The sequence below is a fragment of the Alexandromys fortis genome, unplaced genomic scaffold, assembly GCF_014885135.2.
Source record: "Alexandromys fortis isolate MF-2015 unplaced genomic scaffold, M_Fortis_MF-2015_v1.1 scaffold_39, whole genome shotgun sequence".
Lineage (NCBI taxonomy): Eukaryota > Metazoa > Chordata > Mammalia > Rodentia > Cricetidae > Alexandromys > Alexandromys fortis.
Window position 1 is genome coordinate 2445600 of NW_026067918.1, and position 21119 is coordinate 2466718.

The 21119-nt window shown below is 42.6% G+C and overlaps 1 protein-coding gene across 1 annotated transcript in view; it reads right to left on the reverse strand.

Annotated features, from left to right (window-relative positions):
• The window catches only part of Herc2 (HECT and RLD domain containing E3 ubiquitin protein ligase 2), a 145747-nt gene that overhangs the window by 109978 nt on the left and 14650 nt on the right, over positions 1 to 21119 (reverse strand). The window contains exons 7-17 of the mRNA XM_050140027.1: positions 20118 to 20274; positions 17504 to 17614; positions 16799 to 16970; positions 15090 to 15263; positions 11573 to 11761; positions 10958 to 11109; positions 8536 to 8693; positions 8331 to 8444; positions 6448 to 6699; positions 3835 to 4028; positions 1847 to 2047 (exon numbers count right to left, since the gene is read on the reverse strand). Coding sequence (XP_049995984.1) covers positions 1847 to 2047; positions 3835 to 4028; positions 6448 to 6699; positions 8331 to 8444; positions 8536 to 8693; positions 10958 to 11109; positions 11573 to 11761; positions 15090 to 15263; positions 16799 to 16970; positions 17504 to 17614; positions 20118 to 20274 — 1874 coding nt within the window. The remainder of the gene's footprint in view (positions 1 to 1846; positions 2048 to 3834; positions 4029 to 6447; positions 6700 to 8330; positions 8445 to 8535; positions 8694 to 10957; positions 11110 to 11572; positions 11762 to 15089; positions 15264 to 16798; positions 16971 to 17503; positions 17615 to 20117; positions 20275 to 21119) is intronic.

The window sequence follows — 21119 nt, forward strand, 5'->3', positions numbered from 1 at the left end:
GCTACAAGAACTAAACTCTTAAGATGGAGTCACGCAGAGCCAGGCAAGCTCCCTTGTTCCCCTTCTGCCCTAAGTAATACTCGTACTTTTTTGTTTGTATACAAAGCAGCTCAGCTGCACTGGCACTGGGGAAATGTATTTGAGTCAGCATCTTGTAAAAATACTCCAAGTAAATAATGGTTAAATAAATGGGTAATTCAAAAACAGGGTCTATTGAGCTCAGGGAACAATTTCTGAACTGAAGAACTAAGTAAACCACTTAGAACAAGAAGATTTAGAAATGAACAGCAAAAGAGACAAAGACATTTAAAACTAGCAAAGAAGTCATGATAGGCAGGACAACAGAAGGAAGTCCAACAATCTACTAGGCATTCTCTAGTGGAGCAGATTAAAAGCAGAGAGCAATTTCAAATGTAATGAAACCACAAAATCTCAGGCGAAGTAACATCCATAACCTCCAGCTACATCAAGAAAACCTCCACCTGGACAGAACAGCTGGAAAGCTACCAAAGAGAAACACATGTTAGCTACAAAGCATCAGGTGCAGCAATGGAAGACTTATCCAAACTGGGACCTCTTTTCAGCAGATCGACTCTAGGTGCCAATGAAAATGGAGATGACCTGGGGCCAGGGCCCTGCTCAGTAGCAAAGCACTTGCCTAGAATGTGTGCAGCCCTAGGTTCTGTCTGAGATGGGGGTGGGGGTGCTTTAACTTAAAAAGCTGAACCTTAATAAATTATCTTCAAAAACTAAAGTGAGCAAACTTTTTTTTTTCAGACTTTACATCTCTCATGCCCTAAAGGGCAGAGAAAAAACAAAGCAACAACAACAACAAAACCTTTATGAAGAAGGAATCTGAGGAAAGGAGCTGAACCTGGAAGACAGCATATAAGCAATGATGAGAGAGTCAGCTGGGTATTGGAGGAAACAAAAGAGTACATTTTGAGTATGGCCTCTTTAAAAACGCTATTAGAGGAAAGTTAGAAAATGTATCACCAACCCTAGCATACTTTATGTTACTGTTTTAGAATGCATAAAATCAGACCATTTCCTAAAGTTAGCATTCTCATGCACATGCATACATACACACACACACAAACACATATACACATAATTTAAAAACAAAAAAATTTCAAAATCAGACTGTATCCTAAAACTGTAATTGAAAATGCCCTCTTTAACCAAGCAGTGGTGGTACACGCCTTTAATCCCAGCACTAGGGAGGCAGAGGCAGGCAGATCTCTGTGAGTCTGCGGCCAGTCTGCTCTACAAGAACTAGTTCCAGGACAGATAGGGCTGTTACACAGAGAAACCTGTCTCAAAACACAAAACAAGAAAGAAAATGCCCTCTTTCCAACTGAAAAAAAATAAGAGTACTCCTTGGATCTACTATACCAGAAAGGCCAGTGTAGGATCACGCTACAGGAGGAAGAAGAGAGACAGATAGAGGCGGGATGATGTCCACAGCCATTCTTCACGGTCAGGGTACTGAGACAGGGAGCCCAGCTCACTGCACACCATTTTCACAGTGACTCTGGTCCCTCAGCTGGGGTTTACCTCTCTCTCACCACTCTCCCACAGTGCATTCCTCCACAATACTCTACCCCAGTGGATGTAGTGAATGTAAGACAGTGCGTTAACAGCAATGCTCTTACCTGACTTCCAGGAGAAACAGAAGCAGATCAAGTATTTTAAGCCTTATAGACATTTCTCCATCAACACCATATTTTAAAATATCTTAAACATTTCATTACCAGTTTGCCTAACGCACTGCAACCCACGCTCTCAATTAAGAATTAATCCCTAAGCACTGATAAAGGGGCAGGAAGGTAGCAAAGAGTAACACCTGAAGTCGCAGAAGATTCAGCGCTGCCACGGCCATGCACTCTTTCTCCTGTGGCGGGGGCCAGTCAGCGGTGCCATCCATTCCCTCACTTACTTGACGCAGTAGGAGATCCAGCTGCTCAAAAGTCATTGAGCAGATGTCCACCACAAAGGGGACACGAAGGCCAATGGACCACTCAGAACAAGATGACCACGCAAAGCTCTGTGCAAGAAAAGAATGAACCTAACATGAAATCTCTACGTTCATCGATGGTCTGTTCTACTGGAGAGACTGACCACAAAGCATGATGAAACGCCTGAGTTATAACTTATTTATCCCTCTATGTCCCCAGTTTCATGGCTGTCCAGCTCACATACTGTTTCCAAATTCCTCTCCTGTTTCACTGTCCCATCTCATATCTACAATTAAACTGTGAAAAGCTTTATTCAAACTGTTCTCACCACAAGATTACTCCTCCATACTAATGGATGGGAGCGAGTAGTCAACCCACTTATGCTGGGACCACAGCAGCTCTAAGTAGATGACGTAGGTGTGTATACACAACCTACCTAAGAGCAAACTGACATAAACCATCAGTATACTGTCCTAACTGACATTTAGAGAACCACTCACCCAGAAACAGTAAAATGCATTCAGTCTGGGAGCTAGAGAGATGACTCAGAGGTTAAGAGTACTGGCCGTTCTTCCAGAGGTTCTGAGTTCAATTCCCAGTGAGCCCAGTGACCACAAGGCAGCTTACAACCAACTGCAATGAAATCTGATGCCCTTTGCTAGCATGCAGGCATGTGTGCACACAGAATACTATATACATACATAAATAAATCTTTTAAAAATGTATAGAGTTTGTAAGCAAACACAAAGCACTATTTAGAGGAAAATTTATAGCATCAAATGCTTAGAGACAAAAAAGGACTAAACCCAATAATCCAGGATTCCACTTTAAATAAAAATGAACATAGCTTGCCCAAAGCAAGCTGAAGTGAAAGACACTTTAAAAAGATGAAATAGCAAGACACTTAAAAACAAACAAAAAAAAAAATTAAGAGGTTAATAAATGAAGTGAAAAATAATTATTTAAAAAGATCAACAAAATTAAACTTCAAGGGGAAGGTGGGGGCTGACAAACAAAAATCATACGAATTATTAGTAACCAAGTGGCTTGGATTCAAATAGAGAATTAAAAAACACAAAAAAAAAAAAAAAACGAAACAAACAAACCAAAAAAAAACCTTATAGGACAGCTGTAACAGAATGGAATGATTCCCGAGTGCCAGCACCAGAAAAACCTACCCATAAAACAGAAGCCATGAATTCTTATCTATTAACGAAATTGAATGTCTTGTGAAATTGCATTTCTAGTTATATTTCTCAGCTCAGATGAATTCACAGACATTAAAGGAGAAATAGCACTGTACACCATCTCTTTTAGGAAACATGGGGAACATGCCCCAACCCTTTCCATGATGCCAGCTTTACCCTGACAGAAATCAAGTAAGAAGAAAGTATGCATGTAAATAACCCTGATGACTGTGAACACACACATAAATAATACAACATTAGCAAGTAAACCTAGAAATATGAAAATGATCAAACATGAGCAACGGTTATGCCAGTAATGCAGAATTAGTCAAAATCTGAAAACCATTATTTTCCAAAAGGAAAACCACATCAACTTACATAATCTGAGAAAAAAAACAATTTCAACAAATCTCAGCATCCATAGAATACTTTTTAAAAAAAGGAACAACCCATATCCACTAAAGAAGAACCAGAAGTAGAGGGAGGGATAGAGAAGGGGAGGGAGCATACACTGTTAGTGTTACAGAAGAAACCGCTGAAAGACCTACAGTAAAGTAATGAAGTCATATGCAGTTTGGAACAACTGCGGGACAGAGGACGACACACAAAAGCTGGTATTTCTACAATCTAGAAGTGAACATTTGGAAAACAAAATTGTACAAAACCCAACCTAACTATGCAGTGAGTACCTGGGCAGGCCCACAGGCAATTCCAACTATGTGTTTGGTGTCCAGTCCTGGTAGTGCAGTAGGCTCTGGCTTGGTCACACGCAAAGTGTCAAAGTGCTGGCACTGATCATTGCTCCCCCAGCTGTGTACCTCACTGTCTTCTGTCAGAGCAAGGCAATGGGTAGAGCCTGCAGCCACATCGATCACCTTCTTCCCTAGGGAAAAGATGGGCACAGTGACAGTGTCAAGCCTATGACTTTAGTTCTAAGGACAGCTACTCACAGCTGCAGGGCAGATGCATTCAGTATTGACTTCTTACAGGTAACACATTCATTTAATATGAGAATCAATTTACTTGATTTGACTAAGCTATTAAGCACATGTCATATTTCATCAACTATGATTTGTTAAGAACATAGCACACAAATACACTTATGCTGCAGTATGAAAATTCTTTCTTCTGTTCCTTATTCAGCATTTTATTCAAAAAGAGTATGATTTTTTTAAGTTCATATCCCTAGTCTTACTCATACAGGATAAGACACACACACACACACAATCAAAAGACATGCCTCTGAAATTAACTAGGAAGATAACAAGATTAAGCTCAATCCCTTATTCATCTGGACTGTTCAAGAATTTCAGGTAGGATGAGAGACAATACTTAGAGTTCCTTTGGCTCCTTTAAGAGATAGGTTTCCTGAGGAAATGTTTCTAAACACACTTGGCCACCAAAACATTCTCATAATTAATGACTTTGTTGACTGACTGATTGCAGGGCTGGAGAGGGAATGCCACAGCACATAAATGGAGGTCAGAGGGTGAGTTTGTGAAGGTTGGTTCTCTTCCTCTGCCTTTGTGTGGGTTCCAGGGATCACTAGACTTTCACGGCAAGTGCCTTTACTGGCTGCGCCACCTCACGAGTCCCACAAACTTAGACATCTAACTATGTTGGTGGGACAATAATGTTTTTAGTTATTTGTCTCCAATCCCCCTAGATGTGGCAATGCAAAACATATTCTTCACTAAGAAACTTTTCTTAAAAGGAAGACTGCTCTTTCTCAAAGTCACATGATTTAAAAATTTTTCTATTTAATTACTATTAGAAAAGCATCATGCCTTTACTTGTAAGTGACATAATCAACACAAAGTGTGTTTCAACATAATGTCAATGAAATCAGCTAAAAAATATTGTTATCTGGACTAGAGAGATGGCTCAACAGTTAACAACACTGGCTGCTCTTCCAAAAGACCTAGTTTCAGTTTCCAGCATCCACAGGGTGGCTCACAACCACCTGAAATTTCACTTCTAGAAATTTCAACGCCTCGGAGGGCACTGCATGCACATTATACACATACACACATTCAGGGCAAATGCCCACATACATAAAAAAAATTTTAAACTTTCCAAATTAAAAAAAAAAAACCCTGTTGCCTAATAAGTTCTGAACTACTGTAAGTTAACAGCAACAGTAATTTAAATATTACTATAGTTATTTGCTATATATTTATGTATATAAATATATATATATGCTAATATATTACTATAGTAATATATTAAATTACTTCTAGCAAATAATTGGCAAAGGATATTTTCTGTTTTAACGGAGGAAAAGGAAAATAAGAGGCAAACTGAATTCCAGTAGAGCTGCATAGCAGGGTGAATCTGCTATTCTACAACTTATTTTAGAAGCGCTCAGAAGACTCCTAGAGACAAGGTATTAAAATGCTGTAAAACAAAACTGATGAGTAAAACGCTGACATAAAAATCCTATTTCTAAACCCTCTCAAAAAAGAAACAGAAACAAGAGAAAGGAAAATAAATTAGTGTAGGAATCACTAAACTAGACTCTGAAACAAAATGCAAGCCAAATCCTGCATTTCTGAAAAAGGCTTATGGAGGACACGGCAGGCTGCTCCCGTAGCAAATTTATAAACTGGCCCTTTTTAAGAAAGGCTGCCCCCGCCCCTCTGAACTAAATAAAAGACAACAGGGCCCAGCAGACATACATGTACTGACCTTGCCTGACTCACTGACCTCACCGCTCTCAACTCATCTGTATTTCACCAGCTCCCCCTTAGGATAGGAAGGAGAGCACCTAAATTATACAGGTCAAATATTACAGAAAAGAAAGATTCTCCCTTTATAAAAGAAGTCCCTCCTAATATACTATCCTGAACAGTGATTTGGCTCCCAAAAATCATAAAACAGTCCCTCATATGATCTAAATGCCATGGTTTTAAAGGCACCATCTCCAAACATGCCATTCCTAGCAAGAGTGCCTGAGACCGTGTAGGGCTCTCTCAAGATGGTCCACGTCTATGCTACAGTGAGCACACACTGCAGAAGGCCCTGGACTCACAACACACAGTTTTGTAGCCACGCATGTACAGCTCACTCACCAAGGACAATTTCAGACCAAGGAGGAACCAAGCCTATTTGTGACCCTGCAGCACAATGAGTCTCAAACTAAATGAATTAAAAATTAATTTGATGAGAATAATTTTAGGCCACTATTAGAACAGATAAGTCATTTGGCATTATTTATCTCTCTCAAGATGTCAGTGAGCATTTCCGATGACAGCCCATTGGCTAGACATCTATAAGGGCTTTAGTGTTACACGCGCAATCACCTTGCAAGCCTTCCAGGAGTTTGGGATAACGGACATGTTCCTCTGTTCCATGCCCAAGCCTCTGATTGTCACCTTTTCCCCACGAATAAACTTGGCCATCTTTGGTCAAAGCAATAGAAAACTGACTTCCACAGCGAACTTTGATGACATCTAAGTCTTGAAGTTTTTCAATCAACTTTGGGGTTTTGCAGCCATCACTTCCTCCTCTCCCCAACTTCCCATAGTCGCCATCTCCCCAAGACCACACTTGGCCTAGAAAATACAAATACATTTAATTAAAGACCACAGCACATCACAATGGAAGTTTCAAATGAATGAAAATAATATAAACCATGAACACATAATTCAGTCAATCCTACACAGGTTACTGACCAAATGTAATCTCACTTCTATTTCAGGTTGATGTATTAGCAACTGAAAACTGCAAACGAAGGCTCGAGAGCCTGCACAGTGGTGCACAACACTTGATGCTCCTGCAGAGCACACATGGCCATCCTCAACTCCAGTTCCAGGGGATCAGCCTGGTCTATGGAGCTAGCTCTGGGCCAGCCAGGGCTACACAGAAAAACCCCATCTCAAGAAACCAAAAATAAAAATAATAATAACAATTTCACAGAATGCAGACTGTACAATGACTATGAAAGATTGGCTATAATGAAGCAAAGCTAGCTAAATGTTGGGGATATATTAATAATGAGACAATACAGAATGTCAAGTATTCTATTTAGCTGTAATTTTTAGTCAAAAAAATAAGATAAAATACCCACTAGGAAAAGTGGGAGCCCCTAGTCAGCCATCTGCTTTCAAAAACCCAAATCCTGGGAAATTCCTGGGCCTCTGAGCCGAAGCCACGGACACCCTCACTTCAGACGAGAAACGTTCCCCATAATCTTGGGCTTGAACCCCTGCTTTCCAAGGCTGCCATTGCTGTCTTGAGAAGGCTTAGGTGGCACAGCCTTGCTGGAAGAAGGGCGTGTGCCACTGGGGGCGGATTCCAGTACAGAAAGCTTCACCTGCTTCCAGTTTGTTCTCTCTGCTTTGTGCTAACATCCAAGATATGATCTTTGAGGTTCCTGCTCCAGATGCTTTGCTGCCTGCTGCTATGCCTCCCAGTCACAATGTGATGTGGGATGTCCCTCTATATGCTGTGATTGCCATTGGTTAATAAAGGAACTCATTTGGGCCTAAGGGGAACAGAACTGAGTGGGGAAAACTAAACTGAATGCTGGGGAAAAAGGGAGGAGTCAGAAAGAAGCCATGGAGCCTCCACAGGAGAGAGATACACTAAAACTTTGCTGGCAGGCCACAACCTCATGGTGATGCATAGATTAATAAAGATGGGTTAAATTAAGATGTAAAGAGTTAGCCAATAAGAAGCTAGAGCTAATGGGCCAAGCAGTGTTTTAAATAATAGTTTCTGTGTGATTATTTTGGTTCTGAGCAGCCAGGACAAACAAGCTGCCTTCCCCCAACAATAATAGACTTTCATCCTATGGAAATGTAAGTCAAAATAAACTTCCATGCTGGGTGTTGGTGGTGCATGCCTTAAATCACAGCACTTGAGAGGCAGAGGCAAAGGGATCTCTGTGAGTTCAAGGCCAGCCTGGTCTATAGAGCAAGTTCTAGGACAGCTGGTACTTCACAGAGAAACCCTGTCTCGAAGAACCAAAAAATGTAATAAAATAAAGTAATAAACTTTTCCTACTACAAGTTGCCTTGGTTTTAAGACAGCAACAGAAAGTAATCAATACACTCACCAACCTAAAAGATGATAACAAGGAGGGCAGCCTCAGGAAGGCCATACAACTCCCAAACTCACTCACCCAGGTAACAGCCACCAACATCCCTAAGTAACTGCCCAGGGCAGTACAAGTTCTACATACCATTCTCAGTCACGGCCAGGGTTTGAGCATCCCCACTCCCACACGCAACATCGATGACCTTTAGTCCTTTAAGTCCAGCCACTAGCATTGGAATGGCCTCATCTTCACTGGAGCCTTGAGAGAGATACAACTGTCATTCTCCATCCCTCTCAGCAGAAGCAACCTCCCTCTACCCCATGGCTGTGCTCATGTACAGTAGACATACCATGGCCCAAGCGGCCATAGTTCCCACGGCCCCAGGTGTACAGCTCCCCCTCAGCAGTGATGGCTGCGCTGTAAGTACTCCCACACGCTATGTGCACCACATGCTTCCCGGCCTGCTTTCCTGAGAAAGCCGAGATCACCTTGGGCTCCTCCAGGGGCCTGTGGGAAGGAAGGTAAGAAATGACATTGTAGGCATTTCTTAAGGGTGGAAACAGCAAATAGGTGATCAGAGCATGACGCTCTTTTGCTTTTCTATCTCAAACACAGAACATCACCACCTCCTAAGCTGGATCCAGCAACAGTATCTGTTGAAGACTCACAGAATGAACTATACAGCAGTTCTACTCCTAATGTCCCCAACTACAGCTCATCATCAGCAAAGCAATAAACTGCGGACACACCCAACAACATGGCTCTATTGTAAATATGACTGAAAGTGAAGGTCCAGGCTGAGTTCTAGAAAAGACAAAACAATCTGAACAGAGAGCAAGGCGAAATGTTGGCAGGGGCTAGAGTAGGAAATCAGGGAGTAACTGCAAAGGGTCCAAAGACAAGCCCAGGACCAACAGTAACACCTTCTCTCTTGACTGTGGCGGTGGATACACTGCATGAATTTGTCAAAACTTACCCAAAAGTCAATCTGGTGTGTGTGCACATATGCATGCACGCATGTGTATTCATTCGTGTGTGTGTGTGTGTGTGTGTGTGTGTGTAAGAGAGAGAGAGAGAGAGAGAGAGAGAGAGAGGAATGTAGACAGAAAGAAGTGAGCAAATCTTACTAATAAAGTGGAATTTTTTATTTTACAGATTAAAAAGTTTGAGAAAATAAGGATAGCAAAATTTTTAGAATTAAAAATAAAAATCTAATTAACAAAACTCATGTTTATAACCTACGTTATACATCCTAGATAAACAACTTTTTTTTTTTTTTTTTTTTGGTTTTTTGAGACAGGGTTTCACTGTGGCTTTGGAGCCTGTCCTGGAACTAGCTCTGTAGACCAGGCTGGTCTCGAACTCACAAAGATCGCCTGCCTCTGCCTCCTGAGTGCTGGGATTAAAGGCGTGCGCCACCAACGCCCGGCTAAACAACACTTTTAAAGACATGCTTTGCTCACTTTGTGACTACATACAAGAATGGGCACGGCTGGGGAAAGCCAATCACTACTGAGTACAACCCTTCCTTTCTTCTTCAGCTCAAGCTGAAACTCTTCCCACAGCTTTCTCTGATTCCTGCCTTTTGCACTGATCATTTTTTCCTTCCCTGAACTCCGAGACCAAGGGAAGTTATTCATTCTAATCTCAGGTAATCCTAATTTCCTTAGGAAATACATCAATAGTAGTATATTATAAATACCTCCAAGGTATATTATACTGCCCTTGGTACCTCTGATGACCCAGGACAATCCTGCCATGCAGTCTGCAAACAATAGCCCTTCCAAACTCCTTTTTCACTAGTTTTGCTTCATTGCTCCTCAATATCTTACGCTGTACCTCTGGGATCATTTCTGAACTCTAAAATAACATGCCACATATATCCCTACTTTTCTTGAACACTGAGATTCTTCCCAGAGAATATTCTAGGTAGCGATGTCTCCATTTCCACTCCCACAGTATAAATAAGTCAGAAACCTTCCAGTCTCTCCTCCTCCGACACATAGACAGTCAGGGTTGAGATGTTTCTAACTTGACCTGCCTGCTCCCTCTCATACTCTGACCTCATGAAGCAAGCTTGCCCCGGAAACAGCACAGCTACCGGGTGTCAAGATCTCCCCAACAGGCTCCACCTGTAACAGCACCATACAAGATCTGTGGGAACTGCCAGATCTCTCAATTTTTAGCCCTAAGCATTTACAGTATCTATTTTTTTGTTCTACTTCTATTCTTCCATGGTAACTGAAAGCTTCCGCCCAGTAAGGTGAAACTGGTCTCTAAGAACACGTCATGGTTCTGCAGGTACTACCAGCAGGAGACATGGCCCAGTGTGAATAACATGGCAATGTGGGGTTTCTTTAATTTAGAAAACAAGATGGAGGGTACAGTTGCTAGTCACTACTAAAGCTGGCAAAGAGCGCACTCGCCATTTGTGGCAATTCCCAAGGAGTCAGTCATCAAGAATGGACACATGCCAGGAAGTGGCCTACGCCTTTGATTTTCAGCACTTGGGAGACAGAGGCAGAGGCAAGCAGATCTCTGTGAGTTCAAGGCCAGCCTGGTCTACACAGTGAGTTCCAGGACAGCCAGAGCTACATAACGAGACCCTGTTTTGAGGTAAAAGAAAAAGAAAAGAAAGAAAATGGACACATCGTGTTATGTCTCCCCCCTTATCCTAGAAGCCAGCAGGAAATCACTCCTGACATTTTCCATTCCATTGTGAATATGGATTCCCTAGTGAACATAGCAGTTTCTAAAACAGCTGTACATACACAGTGTCTCCATGGCCCAGCCTTCCGCCATCCCCACAGCCCCAGGAGTACACCTCCCCTGTGGCAGCCAAAGCCAGATAGTGGTGACCATCAGAATGGGCAGCAATTTTCACAATGTTTCTGGAGGCAAGCCCCTGGACCAGTTGTGGAGCCTAGAAAGGTAAAAATCAGAAAGAACAGGTGGTCATGGGCAATGCGAACAGAGCAACTCTCCCCATTCAACCTGACAGACTGGGACCCTCTAGAGCTCCAAGTAGTAAGAATTCTCCACGTGGTCCATGAATGGCAAGTGCTGCTGTGAAAATGGACACACAGCTCAAGGACTTCCCTTAAACGAGAGCACCCATGATCAGAACCTCATCAGAACCTGTTCTTATTTTGTCGGCTGCCTTACACATGAACACTGGTTTACAAAGCAACTGTGATTAGCAATGGGAATTACTGGGTGGCATTCTTGATCCCTGTTAACGCCCACCACAACGGGGACCATCTAACATGACTATGACTATAATGTACAATGCACAGACACCTGCAACCGGGACCACGACACCATGTGGCATCTACAGCAGGCCCACCACTGAAGAAGGCATGCATCACACCACACTCAGCACCTACCAGCATGTCACTGTTATAAGCCTGTGTGTACACACGGCCATTTCGGGACAGGATCAAGAAACGCTTTTCCGCACAGGCCACCTGCATTACCCCCAGACTGGCAAGGCCTTCACACTGGATTGGACCAATCACATTGGCATAGTATTTCCATCCTATTAACCCCCAACCTATGACCTCCTGCAATGATCCCTGGGAAAAAAAAAAAAAAAGAACACATATAAATGTTTCTTAGAGTAAGAGAATACGCAGAACTAATATTGAGATACTACGGAAGGAAAAACAAAAAAGTAAATAGACCAATTAAGAACATCAAAATAACTCAGAATATCTCATATTAGCACAGCTAAAAGGTAAGCTCCCAGTTTTGTTTATATTTCATTTCAAAAGTATCATTCAAAAGCTGGACTTTCAACATATTTTTCAATGATCAAATTATATCAGGTTATGTTTGTGTCAAAACAGGCAGAAAATCAAAACCTCAGGCATAAAGCTGGGAGCAAATGTCTTTACTGGTGGGGGTGAGAGAATGAAGCTACCTAGGAACAGCCTGAAGAGAAGGAGCCCACGCTGAGTCACCTCACCATGTACTGCAAAGACACATATGCATGCATACTCAGGATAAACAGGAACATGCAACAGAATCAGCTACTGCAGTAGCATTTGGATAGCAAAATTCTGTCACTAACTCAGGAGTCCATTTTAAGGGGACTTATTAAGAAAAAGACCCATTGCCAGGCATGGTAGCACATGCATCCCTCACAGCATGCAAGAGACAAGGATAAACAAGCTCTGTGAATCCAAGGCCAGCCTCATAAACATGGAGTTCCGGGTCAGCTAGGGCTACATAGTAAGATGCTGTCTCAAAATAACAGTAATAATAACAATAGGAGGAACTGGAGGAAGAGGAAAGAAAGAAAATGAAGATGGATAGAGCTCAACATATTTATAAAAAGTCTTTAAAAATTAAGAAACTATTTCTATTTACCAATACAGAAAGAATCCAATATATCTTCTTGGTGAGAAGAAAAGTCAAAGGAAAAAATGATGAGGAAGCTAAAGAATCACATAACATGCAACCACTGATGCATTCATTCCAGAGAAAGTGAAAAGTTGCAGACCCAGATAGCAAAGTGAGATCAAGCAGTGGGATGCTGGGCATATGGAAGTCAGGGGAAGAAACAAAATGCACTGCCACACGCCATCCGGACTCGACCATGTGGCTGTGATTCACAGTATGTTCTATTGTCTTGGTTTTTGGTTGGTTTGATTTGGGTTTTTTGTTTTGTTTTTTCAAGACAGGATATCTCTGTATTGCCCTGCCTGTCTTGGAATTTGCTATGTAGACCAGGTATGTTTCAAATTCAGAGATCTACCTGCCTCTGCCTCCTGAGTGCTGGGATTAAAGGTGTGTGTCGCCGCCGCCACCACCACCCAGTTTATGGAACTTTTTGTTATTTTGGGTTATTTTTTTGTTTGTTTGTTTTTTCCTTTTAATGAGCTCTTGTTTGTATTCCAAATAAAAAGCTAAAGAAACTTGGGTTGAAAGCCAGGATTAATTACTCTGTATAATCTTGACAAGAACGATGTCATCCCAAATATTTGTTTTCTCCAGGATACAAAAAGTGGAACATTGTGATGGGCAGGCACACGCCAAATTCTTGTCACACAGGCTGATCACTACCACCATTACCATTATTTAGACATTTTACATAAAATATGACTGCAATGTTATTACATTATAACCAGCACTATACACTAAGCACTTCGGTGATAGCATATGTGGTCAGAGTGAGCAGGGCCATGGGTTTGATTCCCAGCACTGAAATAAAAGAAGATCTCTGGCACTTCCCTCTCGATGGCAGGAAGCTTGTTGTCATCCCTAGGGCCCCTAATTCGGCCACTAGGCCCTGTGTACTTGTAGGGAATGGATAACATCCTGGATGAGTATGCTATTAGCATGAGCACAGTCATGTCAAGGACCCAAATGCCTCAGATTCATGAGAATAAAAATGCCTTCCAAGGTCAGACTAAGGAAAATGGAAAAGCCTCCCCCAACAACAGAATCACTGTTGACAGTTATACTGGCTGGTTTTGTGTGTCAACTTGACACAAGCTAGAGTCATCAGAGGAAGGCGCCTCAGTTGAGAAAATGCTTCCTTGAGATCTAACTGCAAGGCATTTTTTCTTATTTAGAGAGCAATGGGGAGGGCCCAGCCCATGGTGGGTGATGCTATCCCTGGGCTGGTGGCCCTGGGTTCTATAAGAAGGTAGGCTGAGGAAGCCATGGGAGGCAAACCAGTAAGCAGCATCCTCCATGGCCTCTACATCAGCTCCTGCCTCAGCGATCCTGGTCTGTTAGAGTTCCTGTCCTGGCTTCCTTCAGTGATGAGCAGCACGCTGATGTGTAAGTGGAGTGAACCCTGTCCTCCCCAATTTGCTTTTTAGTTGTGGTGTTTCACAGCAGCAATGGAAACCCTAACTAAGACAACAATGCAAGCAGAAAGCATTCCTGCAGCTTCCTCCTCCCTCCCAGATGGTTTCAGTTGGAGACTGCTCCCCTGCAGAGAACTCCCACTAAGAATATTTAACCTCTCCTCCTACAAAATCGAGGCCAGTTTCAGGGCTGTAAGTGCCCTCTACCTAAGTAAGCATGGCTTACTTGGTCCAAGCATTTCTGAATGTTTTTCTGTCTTCTTCATTTCTGCAAGCCCTAGGACTACATTGCCCACTCAGAGCACTGACCAACACTTTGAACTATAGACACATTTAAACATTCCAACCACCATTAGCAGAAAAATCAAATTTCAGCTGGGTGCTTGTAGCCACACCCTTAATCCCAGCTTTGGGAGGCAGAGCAGGCAGATCTCTGTGAGGTCAGGACCAGCCTGGTCTACATATTGAGTTCCAAGACGTCCAGGGCTACACAGAGAAACTCTGTCTTGGAAAAAAAAAAAAAAGGGAGGGAGGGAGGGAGGGAGGGAGGGAGGGAGGGAGGGAGGGAGGGAAAGAAGTAACCAACGAACAAATCTGGCACATACACAGAATGAAAATCGACAAGAGCTCCTAACCCTACCACATGCAAAGAACACTAAGCTGGTTATGGCTCAGTGTTTGTGATGGTTAATAGTGTTAATTATCAAGCTGGCAGAATCTGGAATGGCCTGGGAGGAGAGCCTCTTGCCACGCCTGGAGGGGATTATCTGGGTAAGTGCTGTGGGAAGCCTCACCGTAACTGTGGGCAATGGACTATACATGGAAACAGCAAGCTAACCACTGGTCAGCATTCACTGCTCTCGCTCACATGCTGCTGCGAGTACAATGGGACCAGCTGCTTCGAGCTCCTGCTGCCATATATACTCCAGTCGTGAGCTAGAACAATCCACCCTTTCTCCTTTAGGTTGCCTGTGACAGATTTGTTTGTTTCTTTAATCACACAACAAAAAAAGAAACTTGTCCAGTGCACTTAAGGTCCAAGTCATCTTCATTACACAACAAGAAGCCCTGCCCTTGCACATACCTTATGAGAGGTGGGAGAGCTGCACAGAGGAGGCATACAGGGTGTAGCCAGCCGGTCTAAATGGGCCATGACAACAACTGCAGTTTGCCGCAAATCAATGGCAAGTTCATTGTCTTGTGGAAGGGTAAGGTACCTCAGGAAGCTCTCATTGGGGCTCAGAGGGCCAGACAAAAGCTAGATTAAGAGAAAAACATACTCAGAAACAGAGGAAGAGAAATACCACCATCAAACTCTAATCGCTGTTGGTATTTAGTTATGCGTTTCCAATAGAGCTTATATTTTAGCCATCAAACTACAATGCTGGTCATACAGCTACACTAAATATTTACACATTCTATACATGGCATATAAAAACACACAGTACTGACTTTATAATCTATATACTTTTTATACCACACATGCGTAGACACCATATGGACTGTTTATCAAGCCAAACTACCCTATCGGAACACTGCCCTCAAACCCTAACAAGAGGACTAGGAAAACAACTCTGTCCTCAGCACTGAAGACCTGACTTCAATTCCCAGGATCCATGTCAAATATCAAACATAGTGCTATGCACCTATAATCCCTGAGCAAGGAAGGTTAAGATAGGTTCACTGGCCAGTCTGAACTACCTGGGGAATTCTAGGCAAGTGAGAAACCCTGTCTCAAAAAAAATAAGGTGGGTGACTCCTGAGGAACAAAACCCCAAACTGACATCTGGTATCCATACAAAGTGAAGATGGAGAAAGACACACACAACCACACAGACACATACATGCTTTTTTTAAAGTATTGGGACACAGAGCAAGCTCGCTGAAACATAACACAGTACTTCAACATGCCTTTGGAAACTAAAAACAAAACACAACAAAACCCCTCACTTTGATATAAATATTGCCATTAGAGAGAGATTTTGTTTAACTTTTCTAGAGCGATGAGCATGTTAGAAGTACTCTAAGAGTCTTCAACAATCCTCACCCCACCCATTTGAAACACGAAGCTGCCTGGGCTAACATTAAATCTTTGATCCTCCTGCCTCAGCCTCCCAAGTAGCTAGGATTACAGGCCTTTACTACCTGGCCTGGCTGTCTAGTCTACTAAAGCCTTGTTTTATTTACAATTAACATCATATTTCTAATTCTTGCAAAAACAAAGTCTTATTATCACCTAAGATTGTTCACATGTAAATTAGGCCAAAGTGATAACAGAACGCCTAACTTTACAGAAAAGATAAAGGCTCAACATGTACTTGTAAAGAGCACAGTCCTAGGGAATTTGTTTACATAACACAAAACAGCCTAACACCGCATCTAAAATTCACCTCCCAAAACATTCAAGCAGCTGCTGGGAACACACAGAGATCACCTCAGCTGACTCAGCAGAGAAGCCTGTAAGTCAGTATGGCAGGCAGTAGGCAGAAACCTAAAAGATCAATGGATCCATGCCAAACCATATTTCTCTTCACAAGTACAAATCTGAAAGCCTTCTTTATATACTATAAAAGAATCTGTATAGTAGCCATGGCACTCTACCTTGTGAATATGGTGCATCTGATCTTCTATACCTGCCTCATCTCACCTGCTGCTATCGCCAGTAAGCAAACACACCTGAAAGGCATCTATTCCCATAGATGTACACTCTGGCTTACGTATAATACAACTAGTTCTTCAATACAGACAGAATAAGAAAGGGCCACCTAAACACAAGCCCCAGGTGACACTCACGTGCATATCCCCTTCTGCATGTGGCATGTCCTTACTGCAGATGATGCTCTGAAACCTCTGCAGCAGTGGCAGAAGAGGGGCACTGGTGCCTTGGGCAGAACGCTCATTGTCAGTTTCCTGTGCCCCACTGTCCCACAGCTGAAGCAACAACAGGATGGCAGACAACATTTGGCTGAAAAGGAAGGATATTTACTCTCTAAAAAAGTTACTGTTTGTCATACCACATCAAAACTAAACATATAATTAGAATTATAGAAGGACAATGATGTGAGAAGATGCTAAAATAATATCATGGAAATAATTCTTGGCAGTTAAATCACTGAGTCAATGCCAAGAATTTAGCAAAAGACATTTTCCATCTATTGATATGAAAACAGCTAAGACATTTGAGTAGTACTTTCTACATGAAACTTCAAGAATCTTAAATCAATAAATGAAGAAAACCTATTTCAGAAAGATGAAATCAACAGTTGTTTAGAGGAAACATCTTACAAAGGAGTTCTAGACAACTAGATAGATTAGCCTAAAAAGAAATAAAGATAGCAGAGCAGACTAGCAGAAGAATAAACATGGGGCCCTGGCATGAAGGTCTAGCTATAGCACACCACAAATTTGCTATAGCCACAAATAAGTGGAATTCACATCACAGCAGGTGTCTAGACACACAACCATCTCCTGAGATGCCTTGAGCCTCAGACCACTCACCTAAGGGTGCCTCTCTGGACAGCCAACTCCAGCAGGATGGCCAAAGCCAAATGCTGGTCCTGTAAAGGAACTCCTCCTGGCCCCTTAGTCCCCGGTGTTCCATGAACATCCCTGGAATGACAGCAACAGGAAGGCTAGGCAACATCAGGAAAAGCAGCAAACTTAAAATTACCAGCAGGCTAATGACATTCAATCTCCCATAAAAAAGACAAGCACATACACACACACACACACACACACACACACACACACACACACACACACACACAGAGACATACATGAGGGGAGGAAGGGAGGGGGGAGGGAGGGGCGGAGGGCGGGAGGGGGGGGGGNGGGAGATCTTTATGGGGAGGGTACTTTTTCCAGTATGAGGGATCAAATCTTGAGCTTTGGACACACTGGGTATTGGGCTCTATCACTGAGCTCTACTTCCCAGACACTAAAGGTGTTTTTAAAAGCATGATTTTAGATATTATAGTACATTAGAAGACAGACCCTATGTTTCTGAAGCATAAAGTAAGCTGTACCATTACACAAAAATGAGTAGAAAGGTCTTCAATGGGGATGGGCTATGGCTTTGTTAGTAGAGACCTTTCACTACCATGCACAGGGCCCTAGATTCCAACCCAGAACTGCATAAACTGGACAGGATTATACATTATAGTCCTAGTACTTGAGGGGGGCGGTCAGAAGTTCAAAGTCATCCCTGACTACAGTAGTTTGAGGCCAGCCTGGACTTCATGAGAACCTGTCTCAAGGGAAGGAGGCAGTGATGGAGGGAGGGAGGGAAGGGAGAGATGTGGGGTTTGGGGTGGGCACTTTTTCAATCTGAATAAAATATAGCATCAACTGTCCCATACAAAATTGGAGAATTAATTTTTGAAGTCACCAGAGGATCTAAAGGCACTTGTCTATGCATATTTATATTTCACATCAGAGAAATATTTGAACTTTGTGCTCGATAATAAACAAATTCCCTGACCTAAAATTGGAAAGGGGAGGCTATAACTGAAACTGGATTTTTAAACTTAATTCCAAGGCTATTTTCAGGGCTTTAGCTTTAAAATCCTACAGCAAAGCCTGCACCAGCACACCTTGGAGAGACTCGTGGCTCATGTGCAAGAGACTAAAGGCATCCCTGTCGATCATAGGAATAAATAGTAATGACTTCTGTTGAAGACACAAGAGCACCCTAGCTTTCCTTCTATGTGTCTGTACTTAATTTTGTATTATTTTCTTCGCATTAAAAAATATAACTACAGATTCATATTGAAGCCAGGAGCAGAAACACACACCTATAGTCACAACTACCAAGGAGCTGAGAATCACTTGAATTCAGAGTTCTGGACTATAGTATGTTATGCCAATTGTGTAACACTAAATTCAATATAGCAACCGCCTCGGAGCAGGGGACCACCAAGTAGTCTAGGACTCCCAGTTTGTCTAAGGAGGGGTACAGCTGCCCAAAAACTCCCATTCCGATCAAAATCATATACAAAAAATAAAAGAGTATAGCTATATGCTAGAATTTGGATCATAAACATCTGCCCAACACCTGTGAACTTGCTGGCTAGTCCCAAATCCATGACATTATGGAAAAGTGACAGACCACTTAGTAGGTGGAGTCTAGTCCAAAAGTTAGTCATTGCTGGTACACTGTTGAAGACAAAACTATAACCTGACATTTCCTCTTTCTCTCTCTATTTAGTGGCTGCCATGAAAGGACAGGCTCCTCCATGGTGAACTCTGCTGACACAGGTCCAAAGCTACAGGGCCAAGTGATCATAGACTGAAGTCTCTGAAACCAGCAGCCACAACCCTTCCTCCTTATGTTCTTGTTACAGCCATAGTAAACTAACAAACAGGTTTACACATTTCTTTTCTGCAGTGAGAAGGACCAAACTAGGTTGTACACGCTCAGCAACTGCTCTCCTACTGAGCTACAGACCCTGCACTAGTCAGAACATTTTGCTTGAGTAGCCATGTACTCATATATTATCTATAAGACTTCCAGGCAAACACAATCTCGAAAACAGTGGCTCTTCATTAACAGCAGGAGGCACACAAGAAGTGCTCAAATTATGATGGGCAGATCAACAAATACGTCCAGAAAACAGCGAATAACAAAAACAAAGGTCTAGCGTTTTCCATCACATTCAACGCGACAGCTTCTTGACTCACAATCATCATAAATTAAATCATCTAAAAAACTGAGAGTGGGCCAGAGAGCTGGCTCAGCAGGTAAAGCACTTACTGCCAAAACTAACACACACACACACACACACACATACACATACAAAACAAATAAATAAAATGTGCAAAAACAATTTTGAAGCTGGGTATAGTAGCACATGCCTTTAATTCCAGCAGTCAGGAGGCAGACAGATCTTTGTGAGTTAGAGGCCAACCTGGTCTACAAAACAAGTTCTAGGACAGCTAGGGCTGTTACACGAGAAAACTTGTCTCAAAAAAAAAAAAAAGTTAATGTGAATAGCAAGAACTTGAAAGCATGCTCAAATCGCAGCAGCAAAACCTAGTCAATAAGAAGAGGTGAGAACGAGGCTCAAGCACACTGGAGCTATTCCAGAGAAAACCAAGGAAAATGCAAACTCACCCAGTCACAACAGATCTGAGGAACCTCGTGGCTCTCTCTACCACCTCCAACCACACAGATGATACCGTGCTCTCATCAAAGAGAGAGGCCTCAGGAAGAGCTCGAAGGGCATCCAGGGACTCTTGCAAGAGCTCACTGCAGAGATCCGCATCCTCACCTGAGCAACACATAAGCATTGCTGACAAGCAGTGTTCTAGTCACTCCCACTGAGCCTCCAACCCCTCAAGTGAAAAGACAGTCAGGAGATTCTTCATGCGATGGGCCAAACTGTACCACAGCTGCAGAAATCCCAGTCCACCTTTGATATCTCTCACATAAGCAGTATGTGTGAGACAGACTGAGTGTCTCTTACCTGAAATATGGAGTGTCGGGGTGTGTGTGTGTGTGTGTGTGTGTGTGTGTCCGTCTGTCCATGTCCCCGGGTCCATATACATCTCACACACAGAAACTAGAGATTTCTCATGCAGCATCTTTGGTGTGGCTGCATTCTGGCAGCAACCTATCTCATGAGGTTAGTGAGTTTCTCTACTTATGAGACCATGAGTCAAAAGACTTGAGATTTTGGAAGATTTCAGATTGCATATTTTCAGATTACGGGTGCTCAACTGATAACTTCTTACTAAGTCATTAAACAGTGAAGGAGGTAAGGTGGGTTTGTAATAAATGAACACTTCTTAAAAACACAGACCTGAAGCCGGGCAGTGGTGGCACACACCTTTAATCCCAGCACTCAGGAGGCAGAGGCAGGCAGATCTCTCTGAGTTTGAGGCTAACCTGGTCTACAAAAGCTAGTTCCAGGGGGCTGGAGAGATGGCTCAGAGGTTAAGAGCACGGGCTGCTCTTCCAGAGGTCCTGAGTTCAATTCCCAGCAACCACATGGTGGCTCACAACCATCTATACTGAGATCTGGCGCCCTCTTCTGGCGTGCGTGCATACATAGAGGCAGAATGTTGTATACATAATAAATAAATAAATCAAAAAAAAAAAAAAAAAAGCTAGTTC